This window comes from Drosophila biarmipes, chromosome 2L (assembly GCF_025231255.1).
Source record: "Drosophila biarmipes strain raj3 chromosome 2L, RU_DBia_V1.1, whole genome shotgun sequence".
NCBI lineage: Eukaryota > Metazoa > Arthropoda > Insecta > Diptera > Drosophilidae > Drosophila > Drosophila biarmipes.
In genome coordinates, this window is record NC_066612.1 from 18,862,452 (window position 1) to 18,886,608 (window position 24,157).

The following is a 24,157-nucleotide window of genomic DNA, read 5'->3' on the forward strand; positions in this document are numbered from 1 at the left end:
CAAACCAAAAGAGATTTTTAAGAAGGTGTTCTATGAAAATGTAGCTGAGAAACGATTAGGACACTTATTAAGTTGGCAATTGAGAGTCTCTTTTGGAGCCCTACCATTTCCCCGTTCTAATCAACAGACAATTGCTTTTCCATTGCCCATGCCCTCTGAGCGTTTTGATTAGCCAATTTCGGTTGGGTAATCCTCGGTGCAGCCCCAGTCCAAATCCGAAGCCCCAAGGCGACGACGCATTCTGACAGTAATTGCCCAACGGTTTTCGCTAATGCCCCAAATTGGCTGTTGACGCCGAATCTCACATTCCCAGTTTTGGGCCCCCTAAAAGGACCTTGGCCCATCCCCTCCCCGTAGTCCAACCCGTCCAGATACCGCCCACCCATTTCCGCCGACTCAGCTGCTGCTGCGTGACACATGAGCAGCTAATTATGAGTTGGAATGCGCTTTGGCACCCCGCTCCATCAGATCCCGGATCCCAGGTCCCGGTCCTCATGTGCGTGCGATGTGTCCGGTCTTAGCCGGCAATTGATTCATTGTCGGTTTGCATATCAACTCAGCAAGGCCTGCCTCGCACGTACCGAGCAACAGATTGAAGTCGGGTGCCTTAAGGCCGCAAAGGGTTCAATTACCTCCAAGACTTTATCTAAACTAAGGAAATATAGAAAATATTTACTGATTAATTTTTAGTCAACATAATCTAATAACGATATCCCAATACTACCTTTTGGCTGTTATATTATTAGGAACAGCTATTTTACTCACGATTCCTTTTCTTTTGTATGGAATCATACATTCTTTCAGAGGTAACACTACTATCATACCCATTTTTGTGCCTATTTCTTCTATAAAAGTGTATATTAAAAATATTCACAACTTTTTTTTTTTTTTGTTAGAATATTATATATGTTCCTTGATGTTAATAGGAAAGTCACTTAATAACAGTTACATTTTTTTGATCAGAAAGTTACACCAATTTTACACGAAACTTGCTTTTGACTCTCTTAACGGCCTAATAATTGATTTTTAAATTACAATTTATAAATGTTTCAATTCCCGCTATATGCACCCACCTCTACTTCTTCTGCAATCGACTATTCAGCAGCACAGCTTTAAGTTTTAACCCAAATTGAAAGCGTCCCTGAGCACGACTCACATTTTTTCAGTACCGGAAACATAGAGGAGTGCCGGCTCGCACACAAACACTTAGACGGGGAACACCCCGGATCGAGGGTCTGGGTCTCCAGACGATTTGAAGGGGCAATGGCAGGGAGAGCTTGCGGTTTCGAAATACGCAAACAAAACAAATTGCGAACAAAGTGCGTCCTTCGCCAGGCGCCCCAAAAAAAGCACAGAAGTAGCAGGAGCTGTGTGCTCAGCAGAAGGGCGGATTTATTACAAGGAGTTTCCAGTCGACTTAGGGCAAGGACAATGAACTTGTCGCTTTCATCGTCGCCGTACTCGTCAGCCTCGAAGTCAAATGTCAGTCAAAGACGACGACGACGACGACGACGATGATGATGAAGACGGAAGAACATTTGGGAAAGCCGAGCCCGAGCCCGAGCCCGAGCCCGAGGCAGCCAGCCTGTCAGTCACACAGGAACAGAGGGTCCTGGCTGGCGTAAAGGATGATGGATGAATTTGTGATTTGTGCAGGTTAAATAAATATGTGCGTCTGGGCAGGGCCTCGGCTCCTGCTTTGCTAATGAAGTGATTAGTGCAACGCCTCTCCATGCAATATTGCTTATTAGGGAGCAGCAGACCCCGGGAGCGGAGGTCTAATAAATGACCCCCAGCCTCGACTTATGCGCCCTCCTCGGCCCCACGATGGAAATAAAACAAAGCACTTTCCATCGATCACTAGTATTAAGCACATTTGTTATTAACGCCCTCGCCAAACTATGCCATATATACGCAAAAGTTTGCGGGGCTATGTGCCACATATGCCTTAGATGCAGATAAATTTCGTAGACGTGCATTGGGGGGACGGAATGGGAACGGATTTCTCAGCCCGGTTTCGTGAGCTCTGCGAGTCTAATCAATTCCAATTAGCAGTCCAGTCCTCTGATGTATTAGCTAAAATTATTATTTATTATTTATCATTTGTATATTTCTTATTTATTTCCTGCGGATAATTACTTTGCTGCTTGATTTGGTGGGGACTCTTGCACTTGAAATTCAGGCTATTCCAGGTATTATTTATATTTTATCTGGGCGCAGATATGTTTAAAGATTATTATATATTTTAAGCTATAGCAAAGTATTCACGCCGTTTCTGCAAGTTAAAGCCCGATCCCACCTGAATAAAGTCAACACATATACGAGTATGCAAGTTCACGAACGCCTTTCGATGCGAAAGCAATTGACAGGTTGCGGGGCGTGAATGCCAACAGGATGCCCCCAAGGACTCGTCATTCGGGATTCGTTTTGCGGCGAAGTCGCAGGAGGAGGGCACATCTTATGTTTGTTGGTAAGCTGTTGATGTGGCTATTAATTAATGCGTCATGGAATGACAAGACCGACGCTGGCGAGCAAATTTATGAAGATGTGCGTATATATGGGCGATGGGTAAAAGCATATTTATGGATTATGAGGGCATAAATCTCAGTTGGGTTTTATCAGGGCCGAGCCAAAGTCCAGGAGAGCTGAATGATGATGGAATATGCGTATTTTTTTAATTAGCAGCATTCCCCAGATTTATGAGTGTCCTGTGTGTGAGCTATCGCATATAACTACTTATATACATTTTCGCACTCTAATGCCCATTGGCTTTCGGGGGTGGGGGGACATTTGGGAATTATCTGCAGACGTGCCAGGGCCAATGATTTATGCATTCGTTTAATTGAGAAGTTCGAAGAGACTTTGATGGCGCAAATCCTCAAAAGCTTTGATTATAATCGCACCTGAGGAAAAAAGTAATTAGAGACGGCCACATCAATACGGCTGAGCACCGAAGAAGGAGGGGAAAAATGCATGGAAATCGAAATCGAAAAATAAATAATTGAGATGATAATTCCACATAATTAGCAAAATCTCGAGTGATGATTTTCAATTATTATTGGCGTTGGAATTGGATGGGATTGAGTTGGATTGAGCATTGAGGGTGGGACTTCTGATTCCATTCACAGGCTTCTGTTTTTTCATGCGCTGGCAAACTTTGGGGACGTCGGTGGCGCATCTTAATTAATTCCTGTTTGATGAAAAACACTTTTACAAATTGATGTAGCCGGAAAAAAGAGGAACACTTTTACCTGTCGGACGTCATCAGGAGGTGGTGGTGGCGGCCCTCGGGTTCTTGTCAGCTCCAATGACCTCTCACCTCGCCTCGCCCGGGAAAAATCCCGCTCGAAATCCATTTTGTCAACTTTTTACAGCCAACTTCTGCTTCTGCTCCGTCCGACTCCCAGGGAAGTGAATTCAATTTTTTCTCATAATTTGTATGGTGTGTCGGGGTGGGCACACGCACACATTGAATTCGTCCTTTCAATCAAGGAGTCCTGGCTCCTTGCAACAATCGCACGTCCACATCCGCGTCCAACTGTCAGTCAAGTGGCCGACGCCTTCACCCACACGTCAGTCCCACTCCCACGCCCACTGGCCCTGCCACGCCCACCGGCCGCCCCCGCCCAGCTGCCTGTCACTTCAGAACTTTACTTGCGAAGCCCTCATCCTCCCGAATCCGGCATTCGGAGTCCTCCAGTCTACGGGTCTCCATTCCCATTCCCAGCCGCAGTCCAACTTGAAGTGCAAGTCGAAGTCAACTCGCCTGAGAGACATTGATTGACTTTCTTAATAGACTTTACGTCTTGTCAAAATTAAGGAAAAGCTCCACTTCGGCTCTGCGTTCTCATCCTTTGCGCTAGTTTGCCTTTGACGTCTCCTTCGACTCGTCCTCCGTTGACAGATCAAGTAAATAGCAATCGGATTAATGGCTTGAAGTTCTGTAAGGCCTCTGTGTTTTAGTGGATCTCAATTTTTTAGAAATAATTGTAATCAACTCTTGTATTTATTAAGTTCAATAAATTAATTGGAAGCCAAGTTATTCTAGCATATACAAATGTACAAAACAAAGTGTAGATGGATGACCACAAAAATATGCAGATTTTTGCTGAAATAAAACCTTTAAAATGCAAGAGTTGCAAAGACTACTATAATATTACTTAATTTAATACAAAGAGAAAACGAAATACTAAATACGGAAAACGAATTTCCTTTTATATTAATACGAATTTTCATATTTTTATTCAATATTATTAATAAACAAATTTTGAATATTATTTTCTTTTTAAAACTCTCTTTATGTTACACAATTTAAAAGTATTAATCAAGTACCCTATTAATATTAATGTAATATATTGTATTAAACAATGAAGAAAGCAAATAAGTCTTTACAAATATACCCAGCACTTCAAATACTTGTTATTTAATTTAATTAAAAAAAAAAACTTATACCTCTTCGAATTTAGTTTTTACAACATCATCCTCTTCGTTTTCGTTACAGTGACCATTGGAAACAGCCACAACAATGTCCTTTACTTGAATGGCTTGTCTCTGGTGGTATAACATCAAACCTTAAGCAACTATGGGATCCCCAACAAAAAGTTCCCATGGCCCCCAAAGTCCTTGCCAGTTGCCCCAATGTTCGATTTCCCACCATGATAGAGCCGCTCTGCTGCCTGCCACATTTGCGAGAAAAAAATATAAATATTATTTATGCGCCTTGTTGGTGGATTTGCGTTTGCATCGACAAATCAAATTATCCGCAGCGTGAGACATTCGTCATGTCTAGAGTTGAACATGGCCAAGGTCTCCTGTCCGTCTTTCCGGACCCGAACCCGAACCCAAGTCCGAATCCGTCGCCGTGTCGGCCACAGTCACAGCCATCCGTCATGAGCGCTGACGTCGGCGTGCTCGTCCTCGTCGCAGTCATCGTTCAATGCATGAAATCGAGTGCACTGGCATCGGATTTGAACAGTTTGATGGATCAACTTGCGCACGTCCCCGTCATAACTCACAACACTTTTCCCCGACGCGCCCCCCCGACCTCGGCCTTCCATCCATCCACATGCACAGCCCCGTCTAGATCCCCATCCATGCTCGTATCAGCCCGTCATCCATCCGTCCATGTCCGCCTGGACCAAGGCCTCCTCCGTTTGACGTTTGACGCGAGAGCACGTTTGATGGAAGATCTGTCAGGACGGGCATTGAGCCTTGTTCCAATTCGCTTGCAGCTTTAGCCTGTCTGTTTCAATGCCGGCCAATTTGCAAGCTGAATGATTGTCGGTGGCTTTTGTTCTCGGTCCCATGGCCTCGTGTGGGCAGCGATTTCTTCATTTTTAGATACCCTATGGCCCCTGATTTATTGGCAATTAATAAAATTGAAGTGTCATAATTCACAAGGCGGTCCTGTAAGCTGTCTGTCCAGTTGTAATTGAGTATTATAGTGGGTGATGCCTGGAATGCCAGAATTAAATGCAGATTAGGTTGAACTTAACTCGAGGAGCGTGGGAAAAGAATGCAGCCCTCTGGTAGTAGATGCATTTTTTGTGGTTGCAAGACAATTAGTTCACTTTTATAAAGATAGCTTACCATATGAAACTCTATAAAGACAAATACTGTATACTGTACATCAAAAGCTTGCAATAAAATGTAGTTGATTTTACTTTTTAGCCCGAGCAAATATCCATTTACACTGGCCATTTACTGGCTGCGACGTCAATGGACAATATTAAAAATTGTTTGATAGAGGAATAAATAAAAGTTATTTTAAATTTTAATCTATAACTTGGCGCCACAGCTTTTGTCGGTTAGTGAACGTGTACCTTTGCCAAATATGCGTTTCGCAGAAGTCTCTAGAATCTGCATGCTTTTCCCAACACTGTTGCTTTTATAAGTTATCAGTTATCGATAGTCCGCAGCCAAGAGTTATGCATCCCTAACTTTCTTCTTCCTCCGTCCATATCACGTGTAACTACATTTTGCTGGGACGTCCAAGGCAAAAACAAAAATATTCAAAGAATATCCAAATAAATCCAAAATGGCCGATTTCTCAGTGGAACGCGTCGAGGACAAGCGGATGGTCAACGGGCGCACGGAATACTTCCTCAAGTGGAATGGATATCCGCGCAGCGAGAACACATGGGAGCCGGCGGAGAATCTCGACTGCCAGGACCTGATAGCCAACTTCGAGGAGTCGCTGCAAAACAGCAAGGAGACCAAGAAACGCATGTCCATCTCCTCCACGCCTGGACCCATCCGCAGCAAGCTCAAGAGCTTCCTGGAGGACGACACCAAGAAGGAGAAGAAACTGCATGGCTTCGACCGCGGCTTGGAGCCAGCAAAGATCCTGGGCGTAACCGACTCCAACGGCCAACTTATCTTCCTGATTAAGTGGAAGGGCTGCGACCACGCGGACCTGGTGCCCGCCAAGCTGGCCAATATCCGCTGTCCCCAGTTGGTCATCCAGTTCTACGAGGAGCGCCTCATCTGGCACACGGGCAGCGACAATGGCAACGGCAACTCCGGCAATCTGGCCTCTTACGGGGAACTGGGATCTGCTGGCGCCGGCTGTGGGGGGCCCACCAACGGCGGCGACGACGAGAAGGAGAAACCACAACCGGCCAGCCCCGCCGTCAGCGTCAATCAGGACAAGAACGCCATGCCGGAGGAGAACAGTGAGTTGAACAACGGCCAGCCGAAGGACGATGAGTAGTTGCAGTCCCGCATGCGATATTTTATATAATATATTAATATCTATGAAATTAAATCTGACCTTCCAAATTTTGACTCCCCTAATAATTTAAGGAGCGCAAATCTTGCAATGGGAAATACGATTTCCTGGTCTTAAACGTTTCCATATCTGTAAGTTGCAAAAGAACGAAAGGGGACTGGAATTTATAAGAAAAAAAGTATACTTATACTGACAATCCCGTAAACTATTTGTATTACTACTAAAGTAAAAGGTAAGAAAGGCAAATTTTTATATACTTTTACGTCAGGCAATTTCTTGTTATTTTGATTTTGTATTATATATTCAAAATATATTTTATATATAATTTTGTTTTGACTAAACGACTTTTTTAATTTTATTTATTATATATTCATAATATTTTATGTATATATTCATAATATATTATGTACATATATTCATAATATTTTATGTATATATTCTTAATATTTTATATATATATTTTTTTTTGCCTAAACGACCTTTTTTGATTTGAGTTGCTATTTTTTGCTGAGTCGAAAACAAATACCTATAACTTTGTCCATCAAGCATTGGTAGGAATATGGTAAACCTTCTTACTAACGAGAAGCGGCTAAAAAACAGTATAGTATTATAAAGTAAATATTAATTTATTCAATTACCACTTAAAGTGAGCTATGTGATATTATTCAGTTTCTAACGCAAGGCAAGTGCTATCTTTTTTATAGCCCAATATCAATTGAATAAGCCGCAATCAGCCGTCGAAAGGAAACTGGGATCCCTCGTGATGGAATACTCGAGATTGAGGGAAGGAGAACCCCACTCTGTTGCCAACGAGGCTGATGATGACGATAAGTGCCTCCGATGTCGGGGCCACAGGGCGTATGAGCACTGGGATCGCGGTGGAATGGGATGCGTTTTGATTGATTGATGACGAATCGGGCGTCGTAATTCACGTTGAGAGGCAAACAATTTGCGTCGCCTTCAGCGGGGAGGTGAAAAAAACGTATCGTTCAGCGGAGGAGACTCGCTTGTTGCTTGGGAAAATATTTCGGAAACGGAAAATGCCTACAAGCTGAGGCACACAAACACACATTCACAATGGGAGGGTCCTTCGATTGTGCTAGACAGAAATGTGGGACTAGGACAAGGCCGCAGCAGAATCAAGGAATTATATGGCAATAGTCTGCCGTGTGGCAAAGGCCACGAACCGACGCCCAAGCCACCCACCGCCCCTTTCGGCAGGAGACAAAAAGCAACAAAAACCAAGAGGAGCGGCAAAAAAGTTGAGGAAAAATTGTTTTTTCCAGCACTTTGGTTTCGGTTTGGAGTTGAATTTCCTTGCGAGGCACAAAAACCTCCGAATAGCGATTTTTTCATGTTTTCCCCAGCACACACACACTCTCGCAGCTGGAAAGGAGGTGGTTTTGGCCAAAGTGTGCGTGCGTGTGGGCCTTGGCAGCAAGTCGAGCGTCTGCCTGCCGTCTGCTGGAGCTTTTTCTTTTGCCCTGGCCCAGAGTTCAAGTTCCCCAGCCCCGATTCCGAACAACACCACGCCAACCCACCCACTGCCCCTTTTCCATTCATCGAACCCAATGGCAACTTGTTGATTTTGGTATGAAATTCACATGCAAAAACCAAACCAATTTCGCCCTTCATTGGCGCTCGCCGGTCGGCATTCGCTTTCCTTTTCCCATTTTCCGCTTTCCACTTTTCCCTTTTCAGCCCTCGTGTTTCGCTGTGTTTGTTTTGCGTGGCTTTTATTTCTGAGCTCTTTTTTCTCCCCACTTTTCCAGCAAACTAGGCTGCTCCGGCAAACGGCCAAAAAGAAATCAATAATCGATTTTGCCTGTAATGCCCGATTTTCCCCTTTATTTCTTTAAAGTCCCCTGAAATTTCTCAATTACTTGGTGCTTTATGGGGTTGTTAAAGAGTTTTAGTGGAGTTTGCTTTGGGGGTTTTGTATTTAGAATTTGGCACATTGAACTAGGATGCTATTATAAAATGCCTATTCTGACTTCTATTTAAAAGAAGTTGTTGCACCTGAGTAATGTATTTTTTTAATTTTAAAAGGAAATGGTAAGGAACTGAATACCAAAACTAACAATGGTTTTAACACAGAAATATGAAATATATTAGTGGACTATCGTTGAACAACAAATGTTTTCTAGGCATTATATTCAATAGCATATATAATATATCTATTAAAATGTAACTCCTTGGACATTAAAACTAAGCTTGAAGGTAACATAGTCGCTTTAAGTCTTTCAAAGTGCACTGACTCACTTCGCCTTCTCTACATCCCAACTTGTCATTTGCATTTTAGAGGCCAAAATCCTTTGGCTGAAACTCGATCCAAGGGCCGAAAGCCACAACCACATGCCACAATTTACTGCTCGTTCATCAATTGTGACAACGGCTCAAGTAATTCCCTCGGACATTTCACGCCAAACTGAACGCAGACGACACCCAATCAAAGAGTTAAAGCTCTCCAAGGCAGAGGGCTTAAGAAAGTGCAAAAACAAAGGGAAAATAATACCAATTAACAGACATCCAAAAAAGCGTAGAAGAGGGTCAAAACGAAGCGCGGAAGCTGGGGTCTGGGGGGAGCCGCTTCAAACTGCCTGACATTCATTAATTTCCGATTAGCGACATGGAATTTATGCGCTACCGAAATTTTGGTAGCCCGGCGATCAGTGTTTAGTGGGCTCGAATTACCTTTCGATTTCGCAGACTCTCCGACTTTCGTCTTCTAATGCCGCCTGACACTTGCTGCCAAGTGTAAACGACGCCACTTCACGGTTCGCCGGCAAAGAAATCTCCTTCCCTTCCCTGATTTATAGCCATTGTATTCATAAATCACGAAAATCTCTCCTCGGCCTGATCTAAATGTGCCCTAAAAGCGTCAGTCAAGGGGGCAGAGAGGAGAGTGCCGGGATGTGGAAACTGGTAAGGCCGATCACTTAATCGAGCCGCGATCAAGGCGACCACAATACAATTAACCCCAGGGGGCCTGCTGCCACACCAGACCCGCCATAGTTAGCACAACCCACGCATTTCCCTCACAGCCGTGGCAAGTTGCACTGTGCCTTTGTGGCAAGCAGCCGGTTGCTTAACGTGTAATTGGATTGTCAAAATAGGAAAGAAATCACGACTTTTATTGCGGTTACAGTAGCTACTCCGTAACCATGTCATACTTAAGTGGGACAACTTGTGTTGGTTAATAAAATATTTGAATTTAAATTTCAACTAACTTGTTATATATTAAAATTATTCAAAAAAACCCATCATCAACAGTTACCAAAACATCATATGACCATAATGCCCATACACCAGCTGGTTTTTTGACTGACTGGAAATATTTTACAAATTCAAAATAACGTTAAAATGGTTTAAATCATAAATTCGCAAATGTTGCTGGGAAATATTCTTGGGGTGTTATTTTGTCCTTGAAAAATAAGTATGCTACGTAAGGATTCCGATGCAACTATTTTATCTTTAGAATACTAATGCAATGTTTATAGGATTTGCAACACCGCATACCATTGGTTAGGAGCCCTCCCAGCAGCCACCTCCCCCTCAGCTCTGTTTAGTTAGCACCAACCTCAATCTCAGTTGCATTGTAAGGAGTCCTGTTCCCAGAATGTCCTGCATTGTAAATGTCTTCGTTTAGCATTTAATTTTCTGCGGTTATTCGGAGTGGGTGGAGTGGGATAAATTACTCGTACTTCGTTTTTCCCACAGAGGCAGGGGCCAGTGACAGATTGCCTGGAATCCAGCGGGCGGCGGGACTGGGGGTCAGTTGCTCCTCCTCCTTCGGCTCCGACTCCGGCCGGGCACAACTCATAATTCATCCGGATAACAACAGTGGAGGTCCTGTTTTCTGTTTGCAGTTTTACTGCTGAAGGGCTGAACCGCCGTTGGTGACGTTTTGACACCATTTTCGGTGCGGCGATGATATGGCATTCATCTTGACAGCCATAACTGCCTCTGATGCCTGCGTGCGAGTGTGTCCTGTGCGGACGAGTACGAGGACGGGGACGAGGAGGTGGATGTGAATGTCCTTTGGTGCCCCCGATGATGGTGATGGCGATGATGATGATGACGATGATTTACTCCGTCCGTCCGAATGTCCGCCCACATGCGTGGGTGTGGGTGTTGTGTCCGTGATGCATTTACGTCACTTACTTGAATGTTGCAACGCATTTTCGGTCACCCAAAGCAGAAGCACACACGCACAGCACACAGGACCCGTGACAACAGACAGACACACCACCACCCACCGGCGGCAAGGACCTGCGAACGGGGGCAGGAGGAGCGGCAGCCAGAGACTGAAACATGTTGCGTCGTTGGCAGCAAAACCAAAAAATGTCCTTGACACTTAATTCACGCTGCATTAATGCGAACTGAAACTGAATGTAGTTGTTCCTTGGCTCCAAACGCGCACAGTGGCTCGAAATCAATTTAAAAATTTACTTTTTCTGCACTGAACTATAGAAAACCTTCTAGAAACAACTAAATTAAACCAATTTTTATTAAAATTACCTTTTTATTTCCTCCTTCTTTTACTTTCAACGTTCACCAGTATTCTAAAAATTGAATTAAAACGTGTCAACAAAGCCTTGTGTTGTATGGTTTTCAACTTACATTTACTCCAGTTGTATGGGTGCATTTACAGTCTTGGTCAACTTAACCATTCGAGCTATGCTCACTCCCTGCTTCCCATTTTTTGGCAATCTTCCTCTAACAACAGTAGTTCGGACTATAATGACTTTTGCAGTACCCATATCAACAAAATGTAGAACAAAGGAGTATATTAAATTTCCCTTATTTCCAATTAAAAAAAATAATTATATTACAGCTACAAATTTGAGTTATAAAGCAATGAAGCCTTTTTCTGCGATAAAAGGGACTAATTTCTTATAACCATCCGATATAGTGCACTGTAGGCTTTCTCACAGGCAACCCCGAATATGGTGTCCTGAAAAGTTTAACCCGAAAACACTTTCCGGCCATGATCTCTTCATCTCCCACACACACCTCCCCCATAGTGGTTCCCGAAGCTAACCCATGTTTTTACAACACTATCCCGGTTTCCCCCACTACTCTTCATAATATCCCCCTCGTCATCATCAGACCAAAGTGAAATGCAGGCAACACATTGCATTCCCAGTCCTGGGGACAAGCCGAAAAAAGCTCGTAAATTACTGGACAATGTGGAGTGGCGATGGTGATTGGAGACGAAGGAAGATGGGTACAGGGCTCTGGGAAGGGGAACGGGAAGCGGGAAACACATCCAGCCTGGCAAATATAAACATCAACAACGGAGCGGCAACAACTAGAACAACAACACTCATCGCTCATGTTGGTGATGATGCATTTTGCGGTCTGTCACACCAAATGCAATTTGACGGAGCTGTGCAAAAACTGTTTTTCGAGCTATCAACCAATTTGGCCACGGCTGCACGCCAGGCCACACAGTGTCCACAGGTCTGCGAGTACGGGCACGGGCACGGGTCCGGGTCCCCGGGTTCCCGACGGTCCCAGGCCACCATCCATCCAGGATGGCCACCTTCCCCCTGCAGGCTACAGTAGAGCCCGTCTGAAGCAGCCTCTGAATACAGTGTCATGACGGTCGGCGATTCTCCAATCTCAGAAAATTAAAACATTTTATTTTTAATAATGTCTAGAAATATTTTTAACAACTCGAGTAAACTCTAGTATTCTATACATTTGTAAATTGAACATTGAAAAATTGAAATCGAAATTACTTTATAAAAACCTTTTAAAAAGTCCTATTGTAAAGAAATTGTATCAGAAATTTCACACGGAAAGTTGGTTAGGAAACAAACTTTCAAAAAGAAATAAATATTTTAAATTTAAGGTTTTTTATTTTTAAAAATTATACAAATTTGTTTTTAGTTATATATGCATTTTGTTCGGTGTTTTCTGAATTCGTGACACTTGATGTTGCCTTCACTGTTGCTATTGCCACTGATATGATGCCACTGCAGTTCATACACGCACCCACTAAACATTTCGTTTTACTGCTGGTAAAATATGATGCAAGTGTATTTATGTATAGTAAAGTATTTTACACCAAACAAAGTATCTTTGTTTTATTGTACTTATAATCTCGCTAGAAACTTATCTGTTACCTTTACCCTTTTACTTCCCTTACCAAAGTGTAATATTTAATGTAAGGTAATGGTTTTTAGAGACCTTATAAAGAGGTTTTAAATTTTACAAGATAAAATAAATTTTAATAATAAATATAATGCTGCTCTTAAAACATCTTAGACAAGAGTGTGTGATTTTCGCCTAGTTAGCTGCCCTGAAGATTTGTTATTGCAGAGGATGGCCCTCACTTGGTTAGTTGTCCTTTTGGTCGTTATGTATTTTAGTTTTTTCCTTCTCTAATATTTTTTGTGTGTGTGCCTTAGTGCGTCCGTGTGGCCGGGATGATGTCCTGGTTTTGTCCTGGGCCGAGTGTGTTTATGTTGGCGGATTCATGTCGTCACTGCGTGAAATGTGTGTGGCAGATGAGGGGACGGAGTCGCAGTCCCCCTGCCACATCCAAGGCTCGGTGCTGGCTAGTTTTGAAATTTATGTAGCGCTGCTGAGTTGGTTTTATTTGCCTCGCCTTTTTGTGGCCGTTGTTGTTTGTTATCTGTGTAGCTGGAGCAGCATCACGACCATTAACTGCCATTGTCCAGTGTATAGTGTCCTGCGTCCAACGGCCAGTGTCCAGTGTCCAGCTCCACATGTCACAGACAAGTCGAGCATTCGAGCACCGTCGGATGGTCGTAAATGTCAGAAGCGCGTGTAAATGTCTTCAGCTGCAATTATTTGGCCTCCTTTAGGGCTTCCGTCCACTTTTCGGGCCGATTTGCTAGCCGGGAAATTTGTTGTGCATCCCGTGCTCATAAATCATTAATTGCAATTAAAGGGACTCTAGTTCTTTCACCGTGTTGTACAAATTACAATAAAGGGCATTTATTTTCAAGGTACGCACGTACCTACCCGTGCACATCAGTCAAAGACTTTGCTTTTAGCTGACTCAGTCCACTTTGTAACAGCGATTCTGCTTCGTGTCTCGCCTCAATTTATTGCCGATCATCATGCGACGCGAAAAGTGGATAATACGATAGATATGAGAAGGATACGTATCCACTGGATTCGTATGGTATGGCGTTGGATCAAACAAATCTTGTCTTGCCAAAATATTGACGGCCACCTGATACACTATAGAAAGCTTTGGGAAAGTTGTATGAACTATTTTTAGATGCTGTAAATCATTCCAAACGATTCAGAAGAGACTAAAGAGGAAGTTGTTAAATAGAATGTTCTAGTTCGTAGTTCGTAAACGATCGATTCAGTTAACCGGAAAATGACAGGTGCACATTTAATTTCTTTCAATACAGTCGGCCATCAAAAACCGAAAAACTGCATCTGATTCGCTTGCCAATTAGCAACATAGCATCTTGCTACTCTTTATTAAGCTGGCTGTCCGCAACAGACCTTGGTGGGCTATCACTTGGCAAGGACTACCCAAAATACTCCGGAGTGTTGTCTGATTTTGGGTGGAACGGCCACCGGATAGACATACGCAGAGAGAGGCCCGGGATGCGGCTTCTGGGCTCGTAATACCAAACGGAAACGTTACTTTTTTCTGGGGAAATTATCCAATTTTGTTCACTTGATTGACTGCACTTTTGATGCCGCTGCCAAGGCCACAAAACCTCAATGCAGATGTAGCCTCCCACTCCCACTGCCAGCCCACTCCACTCCCCTTCCATTCGGTCTTCTCTGGCCATTTGGTCTTCGGTGCATGTGGCCAGCACCTCGTCCAGATTCCTCGCCGGAGTCCCTTAATGGACTTTCGCAATCAGCTGTCAATGCCTCGCCCAGCATCGCCCCGGTTATTTATTTTTGCCTCAGTGCGAAGTGTCACCGACTTTGCAGCGATTCCATCAATCAATCGCTTCGAATTATAAATAACCAAAACCTCCTCGGGGCCGCCGTCCGATTGCCAGAATGTGCGAGTGCACTGAGAGAAATTCTAAGCAGACTCAAACTCGAAAGTGTCTTTATGTTGGATTTTGGATTTAATATCCATTTCTTAAGATTTGTTTAGTTTTTTCCGTTAATACAGTAGCAACATCCTTTTCAGACCATTGTAATTTTAAGCCTAATTTTAAAATAGCCAGGAAGTATACAAATTTATTTCTCTTTTCCCAGTGTAGAGTGATTGGCTGGCGCGGGGCGTTCTTGTCCGGCAGCGGCGAGATGGTGACGATTCTGAAAAATTGCCAATCAAAGTAAAACCGCAAAGAGTTCCAAGTCACGTTGCAGTTGACATCGCAGCACTCCGGGCCGTGTGCCAAAAACAAAAGAAATGCCTTTGTGATTGGCCATTTTTGATTTCTCCTGCTGGCTGTCCTTCATCGTTTCTGGCTCCGACGAATCACTCACAGACACTCAAATGTCGTCGACAATATGGCAAATTGATTTCAGGCCGTCCCATTAATTGCTTCAATTGTTGACGGACAATTCGAATCCATTGTGCACATCACTCGCCATTAAATGTGCAAATCCCTGCGACGCGCAAAACTATTTGCTTAGGCCAATATTTATCTTTGTTAGACATGGTTTGTTTTCCATGTGGAACTTTCCAGCTGCAGCTCGGGTCAGGACCCGAAGATTTGAGGGGTTGGCGCTGCTATTAGTGGGAACGAGGAAAGGTAATTAAACATTGGAAATCCCAGCCCTAAAAAACCATTTGATTGGTTCGAAAGCAAATCCATATCAACATACTTTCCCTTGTCCGATCAAGTGCATCGCATCCATCAGCATCCAGCCCGACTCTGCCAACAGCCTGATGATTGTGCCTCATCGAGGGCCTCTTCGCCGAGAGTATCGCATGTCTAATGATGTGAAAACAATAACAATACAAGCCAAGTATCTTGAAGATATCATTGCGCATTGGCACTTGCTCGTTTGTGGCTTACATGAAAATTGTACTGTGTGCAGACAAATTTTTAAGTGTCTCGATAATGTCAATATCATCGCTCGACTGGGGAAGAGGAACCGACTGGATATTGATTCCAAATCCACCACCGATTCCCTCGAACTGTGCCGGATTTCACCGGATTGACAGCCATCAGGCAGTAAATGAAAAAAAAATTCGAAATCAAAAATCCGCGCAAACAACAATCGAATGCATTCGCACTCGAGATTGAACTCGAGATTTTGATCGAGTTCGAGATGTAAAGCTCTACCTACACGGCAAAAAATTGTATTTTATGAAAAGTATCTTAAGGATCGTGAACGATTTTCAAATGTTAATGGTACAACAAATGTTAGTATAGTAAATATAAGTGTTCAGGTTTTCAGAGATACATTATTCCAAAAAGATATTTCAGATTTCAGGGATCTTGAAAGGTAATTTCTTTCTCTGCAGCCCCAAAGTCAGTCAGCCCAACTCGATGCCATCAATGTCATTATCAATATCAACAACGTGATTGGACACAAAACTGAAAACTGAAAACGAAACGCAAACGCAGGCTCCTCGGGGCAATGAATATGAGTCGAATCGATCTCTCGATCACCGTCGTCTACAATGTGTAAACACAGACGCACTAACTGCACTCAATCAAAAGTTTGATTATTTTGATATGCACGGTGCTTGAGACCCCTGTCCCGCAGCCTCCCCCATTGATAATTTCAGTCGGATCGGTCGGCAGAGTGTATAAACACACGCACTGCCCCAAGGGCCGAGAACCAAGTACCAAGTACCAAGGGCCTATACCTATACCTATAATAACAAACGGGCCTAGAACCGCAGCGAAACAGTCCCGGCCAAGATTGCAGCTGCCTCGGAATCGTCTTCCAACTCAACCTCAACGCGGCATCGCATCGGCATCTGCATCTCAATCTGCTTGTCAGCGTATCCATATCCATGATATTCGTGGAAATTCCACTCGAGCGCCTCAATTGTAAGAGAATACGAATTTAATTGCAGAAAACAAACATAGGGAAGGCGCTGGACCGCAGGATCAGCGGAGTGGGAAGTGTAAATGGGTAACGATAATATTGAAAGATTATGCTGTAAGGTGTGAAGGTGCCATTACAGAAATGGTAAACTGAAAAATATCCAATAGGAAGGATGGGGAATTTACTGTCCTAAGAAACAACTAATTGTAAAATACATTTTAACGAATAAACTTTTATAGGTAAAGACAGTTTTATCACCGACCTAAATTTCTTCTGTCGCAACGCACTAAGCAAAACTGAGAGAAAGAAGCTCATTAACCTTTATTTGTGTACTTAACTATTCGTGCACTCGAGTCACATTGTGATCCAAGAAACCCATGAATATAATGAAATATAGGTAGGGAAAAAAGAAACCAAGCCTCTCGAGAGGTGTACGGCGGTGGGATCGAAAGGTATACAGTATCGAACCGAATGCCGATGATCTGTCATATATGTGCGCCATTGTGCGGGACTGAACTCGATTCCACAGCCACTCAAGACTCGAATCGAGTCGAGTTCGGGCTGACATGTTTGATTTGTGGCCGTGATTGATTGATTGCTGCGACTGCGACTCGCTCTTACTCGGGCATGTATCTCGAGTAATGATTGTCGATTTTGCGCAGACCGCGAGACACAAGAATTCTCCTCTGGATTGGTTCCCACAAATAATGACATGGCGACTTTGGCGAAACGCACCAGATTGAAGGGGCCTCGTCGGCGGATCGGTAACTCTGATTGACAACTTTACTGATCTCAGCTGGGATCTGTAAATGGTATTTGGCCTTTGGTATCGGGTCTTGGGGCGGGGGAACGGGGATTGCTGGGGAGTCGGAGTGCGTGCGTGACTGGGCTGCAACTTGCAACCAGGTGAAATGCAACCCAAATATCCCAGCACCAGCATCGACGAGCCTAATCAACAATGCATCGATACGGAAAATGGAAGCTTTCAGCTACGGTTTCAGTTTCGATCCATTCCGCACTGGGAAAAACTATGTCAACTTTGTAAAAATATATCTTAGACTTTTCTATAACATAATCATTCTAAGTGTGTTCTATACGAGTGCCTGAACCATTGAAACTTATAGAATATATATAATGGAGAACATAATCATTCTAAGTGTGTTCTATACGAGTGCCTGAACCATTGAAACTTATAGAATATATATAATGGAGAACATTCTCCCCAGGAACAAACATCAGTTTCGTTCAGTGGGCCTTAGTGTGTTGCTGTTCCTGTGAACTGCCGTCACCATCGCTCGCCGATATCTGTTTTAAAATAATCCACGCAAAGTCGTCTTCGTCCTCGTCTGGCGCTATATCTTTAGCATCTGGGGCCATAAATAAGCCGGGGACAGTAGAATGTTTCGATACAAGGGCCTCGTCTCGGGTGCTTTTGGCCATCTTGACATACGAGTAAGTGAAGTAGGCAACCCAGGCTACAGGCAAAGCCCAAAGCCAGTCCCTTCTTCCTTTGTTTTTCTTCTTTCGGTTTGGGTCACGTGCACCAATCTGCATTCAAAGTTGGAGATATTGCACACCAGAAACCCATCGATAGCAGATTATTGGGGCATTTCTCGGGATTCCAAGAGGAGTGAGAATATAAAATAAAAATGAGTATTTACTAGTGAGTATTAGTGATACTACTATGTTTACTTTATTTAATATAATTATATTAATATATTATAAAATCTTTTTATAGATTTTGAAACATTTTAAAATAAAGAAATAAAAACCGAATTAATGAAAAAGTACGTTTACAATGCTTTTCCTTTTCTTTTGGTATAATAATTCCCAATGTATATTCAAACACTTTCCTGAACCAATTGCTGATAGAGGTGATTGCAATTAAAGTAACCACCTCTGAAAATGTTTTCCACTTGGCCTAATGCAATAACAAAGCCAATTAGACGGCTTGCCAACCGAATCGAGGCACTTCAGAGCTTTTCTCCTCACTCAATGCCCGGCAAATCTCGCCAGATGCCAAGCCGAAATCGTGAACTGTCAGCATCAAGCTCCCCAAAGTGGGGAGAAAAGAAACCCAGGGGATGGTGAAACAGCCTTGCGTGTATGTCGCGCACTGCCATATCAGTCAAGACGAATCTCTTCTGGCCAACGCCGAACAAGCCGGACAAAATGCAGCCAGAAAGTGAGAAGCGGAGAGATTTTAATTACATCTACCAAGCCGCAGCCCCAACACTATGGGACACTGCATATGCATTCGACTGGGCCTCGTCCGACTGGCTGGCAATTATTTACATTAACACGATCACAACTCAGAGACACTGCACATGCATCATCGTGTTGCGATGTCGATCGAGATCTCCAGACTCCCAGCTCCAGACTCCCGGCTCCGAGCTCCGAGCTCCGAACTCCGGCAAAACCAGACAACAGTCGATGTCTGTGTGCCTGCCATGTATGCATATTAATTTATTGGAATCATGTTAGTGAGTCGATATTGATACAAATCCATTTTCGATCGCGTTGCCCCGATCCCGATACCTGGGGCCCAGGGCCTCCGAAGGGGGTTCGGCACCGAAAGACCCATGCTGGGACCCCGAAGTTGGCAGCAGACATTACACAACTACCAAAACGCTCTCGCCCAATGTCAGTGGGCAGAAGCTGGCGGCCTGTTCGCCTCTGGCAGCTTCTGTCTGACCGCCCCCCTCGCTCCCGATCCCGGTACCCATCCCGAGCCCGAGCCCAGAGCCCTCCTTATATCGCATACCCACTGCCATTCCCCTCATATCGCATGCTCAGCGACCGTATTGAACGTTAATCGCCCGACTATCATGCGATTATGGAGTCGCAGAAGTGCTCAGAATGGAAGCATCTCCGCCCTGACAGCTTCGATGTTTGTGCGCCTCTTTTCTAATTAAATGCAACTGATTAAACGTTTGATTTACGGCATCAGGTAAAGTCTCTGCGGTGCCTCAAACATGAGAGCACAGAGATCTATCTTGATTAGGCTGAAAATATATCTTGGTAAAATAGTATTTCTTCTAGCATTGCAAGAGACAGGCACTTGATACTTAAATTAAATATATTATTTTTTAGTTTTTCAGAGTAATGAACTTAGTAAATGTCATTGGCTCTATAATAAACTTTTTGCGACAATAGATATATAACTTTTATGGACTAATCCCGTAACTCAGTTTTTTACTTTTAGTAAATTAACCTAATTGGACACCACAGTTTTTTAAGAATTTTATTTATTAATTTATAAAGAAAAATTTATTTGTTTTAAAAAGTTTAGTCCGAACTGCTAGTTGCTTGAAGGGCTATGCATTTTTTCAGAGATTGACCGTGTCAACTTTGAGAGTCTTCTTGTAAAACGTGATGATGTCCGTGGCCTCGCTGATGCGCATCTTGGTGGGCTTTCCCGCTCCATGACCTGCCTTCGTGTAGACCCTCAGAAGAATGGGATTGAGTTGGTACTCCGAGTACCGCACGGCCTCCTGCAGAGCGGCAGCAAACTTAAGGGAGTGCAAAGGACTCACGCGGTCGTCGTGATCGGCCGTCAGGATCAAAGTCGAGGGGTACTCCTGGTTGGGGTTCAGGGGAATGTGAACATTGTGCAGGGGCGAGTATTTAAAGAGGTTGGCAAAGTGCTCCCGCTCGTCGGGGTTTCCGTAGTCCGAGCACCAGGCATGGCCGATGGTAAACTTGTGGAACCGCAACATATCCATCACCCCCACTTGGGCGACGGCTGCCCCAAAGAGTTCCGGTCGCTGATTGATGCAGGCACCCACCAAAAGCCCGCCATTCGAGGCGCCCTGTATGGCCAATCGATCCTTGGTGGTGTAGTTATTCCGGGTCAAATACTCCGCGGCCGCCTGAAAGTCATTAAACCCATTCTGTTTGTTCAGCAACCTTCCTCCGTTGTGCCACTCTATGCCATATTCCCCGCCTCCTCTTATATTCGGAAAGGCCAAGACCCCGTCAAATGTGTCCATAAACATGAGACCAGTTATGCCAAAAGATGGCATCAGACTGTAGTTGAATCCGCCGTATCCGTAGAGCAAACAAGGTCGGGGCTCCACATTATCCCTCTTTCTTTGTATTATGAACATGGGAATATTGGTGTCATCGGCGCTTTTATAGAACACCTGCTCAACACTGTAATCGTCGCGGCTGAAACCCTCCAAATTCAGGTTGATTTCTCGCAGAACCTTTGGCTTCTCAACGGGCCTGGAAAAGTCGTAGTGGTAAATTATGCCAGGCGTTAGGAACGATGAGAAACCATAAAAGATCTCCGAGTACTTCCTTTTTCCTGAGATCCCATTTATGGAACCAATGTCCAGGCCAAACTGCCGGATGAGATTTCCTGTATGTAGCTCTCGGGCCTGGAGAATATGCTTCACATCGCGGTTGTAGCAAACCAGCAGTTTGTCCTCATTCACGCACTTGGCCCACTCCAGGACATCTTTCTCGTGTTCGGGTATTAGGGTCGTCCAGTTTTCCTCGGCAGGATTCCTGAAGTCAATCACAGCTACGCGGTATTTGGGCGCGTCTTTGTTTGTGTGGAAGTACATTTTGGATCCCTCGTTGGTTATGTAATCGTAGTCAGCCTCAAACTTATCCACAATGGGCTTAAACTCTAGTTTGGAAGTGATTGGTTCATCTGGTTTCAGATCTGCATAGTACAGCATGTTATCTCGAACAGTGTGACTGATGGATAGGATAAGATATTTCCCACAGTCGGTAACATCGGTTCGGAACATCCATGAGGGGTGTTCGGGAAATTCAGCAATCAAAGTATCTTTATCTTGGCTTTCTCCCACTCGATGGTAGTATAGTTTTTGGTTTTCATTCTGCCTTGTCTCCGAACCATCAGTTTTGCCCTCCTGATCCGAGTACCGACCGTAGAAGAAGCCCTTGTTGTCCTTCGTCCAGGAGACATTGGAAAACTTCACCTTCTCCAGAGTCTCGGGAAAGTCGGTGCGGTCCTTGGCCCTTAGGATACGAATTTTATTCCAGTCCGAACCACTTTCACTCAAGCCATAGGCCATGTAGGCCCCATCTTCGGAGAACGTTTTATGGCTCAGAGCGATGGTTCCGTCGGCGGACAAACTATTGGCGTCGAGGAATACCACCTCTGGGCTCCCTAAATTCTCCTGCTGCATCAAAACACTCTGGTTCTGCAGGCCTGTGTTCTTGAAATAGTAATAGAAATCACCATGGCGCATGGGGCATCCGTACTTTGGGAAATTCCACATCTTCGTCAGCTTGGCATTGATACTCTCCCACTCCTCACATCTTTCGAGAAACGGTTGGCTAATATTGTTCTGAGCGTTCACAAATCTCTGCGTCTCCACCGAATCTGGGTCCTCAAGCCATCGATAGACATCTCTAATCCTGTACTCATGCAGCATTTCCTCGAATTTACCATCCTTTCGTGCTTCGGGATACACAATCCTAGCATTCGGCTCCTCGACCGAGGGAGTACTTAGATCCGTGGGACGATTGACCGTAGCTTTGGATCGGGACATTGTTAGGTGGTTTAGTGTAGGAATCAGTAGGGTCTTTTCCAGGCTTTGGAGGCTCTGCTTGTTGGAAAATAGTTGGAAAAATAATTTTAGCATTTGTTATCGAAAATTTTAAGAATTTTAAATTAGAATGCCAGGAAAAGATTGACACTTTTGCACTGGCCAACTGACTTCCAAAATTGGCAGTTGAAAGGGTCATTTGCTTTAGTGCCTTGTACTAAAAATGTTGTAGAATTTCCGGGGATGTCCAACATCCATCCTCTCACATGTAGTTAGGACCAACTTTCATTTCAGGGGTTGCTTTTCTTTGCCTGCTTTAATCAGCGCCATGTCGCACTAATTGCAGCAATTAATTGTCAGAAAAAATGTTCGTGGCACGGCACGTGATGAGCGAAACTTTCGGCTGCGAATTGATGAAAGCCTGTGGGGTGCAGGGAGGTCGCTTGGCAAGTCTAGTGGACTGGGGGTCTACATTAAATTATTGAAATTCCAAAGCCATGTGTCGTGGTCGCGTCTGTTCTGGGCGAAAGGGGACGCTTTCCTGATTCGGACTGTTGCAGTTGCTCTCATTGGTGGACCTCGACTGGGCCCTGGACTTGCAGTTGGACTGGCTGTAAGCCTAAGCATGCTGAGCATGTCAACAAGCCGGGGCTACACACAACCAGGACGCAAGGAACCAGGGAACCGGAGAATAAGATGGCCAGAAGGGCCGGCGGGTGAAGGGGCACCAAGTCAAGCGCGCTGACAGCCAACATGAGCGCAACAGCAGCGGAGAACAGCAGTAACAAGGGGTACACTGCAAAAATCGTATAGTAATTAGGTAATTTAATTAGTAGCAATTCAAAGGGGAGCGGTTTAAAATGCAAAACAGTTTTCATATTGCGCCCTCTAAGAAAAATAAGGTCTAATTTCTTTATTGGATATAAAATCCTTTAATTAATATAAAACTTAAATTTTCCCCTGCAGAAGCAAAGTTTACGATTTAAGTATTTGAATATTTATTTAAGTTTTTTCTCAAAGGATAAGCGAACTCTTTAAATGTTATCCAAGGGGTTGATTTATTGAGGTTCCTAGATAAAAATTTAGAAAAATTAATCATTTTAAAAAGAAATGTGAATTAATATTATGAAAATATTGGAATAATAGTAAATGATGTAACAACGTACACCATATTTTCCATTTCACTCAGGGTACATATTATACTTTTTGGGGTAGAAATAACTTTATTCTTCTATAATTTGTAAAACAAGTTTAGTTACCTAATTACCTAATATTTTTTCGCAGTGTACGCTGGTAGCCGCCGATCGTTCCACGTTGTTGCATCGATTGGACGCTGGGCTCGATGGTCGTCATTGGGGATTGGTGGCTCGATCGAGATTCTCAACTTTGGCTCATCTTCATCTCTGCAGTGATCACACGCACGCACAGCTCACACACCGCAGCACAATTTACCATGCCATATACCACACCACTCTGTTAGGGAGACCTGAATCGGAATCGGAATCTGTATCTGCATCTGAGGCCGAGCTTATGGAGATGAAACCGCGTGTGTTTTTGTCGCAAATCGCCAAGATTGCGATCTCATTAAAGCGAATTATTTGTGTTGCTGACTATGTTCTGGCCCGTTGCATCTCTCACTGGCTTCTCCGGTTCTCTGCCTCTCTCCGGTTCCCTGGAGAATCTGAATCGCAATAGGGATCGATGGGGCTACTCCTGCATTCGCGATTGTTATCGCCGGAACAAAGTTGTTGTCCTCCTGCGACTCTGCCTTCGCCGTTGCTCCCAGTCAGCGATTTGCCAAACGTTTAAGCTACCCGAGTTGCATTTAATTCCTGCGAGCCAAATGTGCGATTAACGCTCGGCCGAGGCCATAATTTATGCCCTGGACTTGTCAATAATTTTCAGACTTCTGTCACACGATCGCCGAGCA

The 24,157-nt window shown here is 44.0% G+C and overlaps 2 protein-coding genes and 1 long non-coding RNA gene across 3 annotated transcripts; 1 reads left to right on the top strand and 2 right to left on the bottom strand.

Annotated features, from left to right (window-relative positions):
* The first annotated feature begins 5,924 nt into the window (after positions 1 to 5,924).
* Positions 5,925 to 6,925, top strand: LOC108033459 (chromobox protein homolog 3-like). Its single transcript, XM_044094230.2, has one exon. It carries the CDS (start codon positions 6,038 to 6,040, stop codon positions 6,710 to 6,712), a length of 675 nt encoding a protein of 224 aa, XP_043950165.1. The 5' UTR covers positions 5,925 to 6,037; the 3' UTR covers positions 6,713 to 6,925.
* A 3,257-nt stretch (positions 6,926 to 10,182) lies between these two features.
* LOC127010727 (uncharacterized) lies at positions 10,183 to 11,595 on the bottom strand. Its single transcript, XR_007763503.1, has 3 exons — positions 11,354 to 11,595; positions 11,252 to 11,295; positions 10,183 to 11,197 (listed from the first exon to the last, which is right to left on the bottom strand). It is a non-coding gene; the product is annotated as an uncharacterized LOC127010727 (long non-coding RNA).
* An 8,336-nt stretch (positions 11,596 to 19,931) lies between these two features.
* On the bottom strand, positions 19,932 to 22,382 carry LOC108033338 (prolyl endopeptidase). The gene has a single exon (XM_017107624.3). It carries the CDS (start codon positions 22,321 to 22,323, stop codon positions 20,032 to 20,034), a length of 2,292 nt encoding a protein of 763 aa, XP_016963113.1. The 5' UTR covers positions 22,324 to 22,382; the 3' UTR covers positions 19,932 to 20,031.
* Positions 22,383 to 24,157: the final 1,775 nt, after the last annotated feature.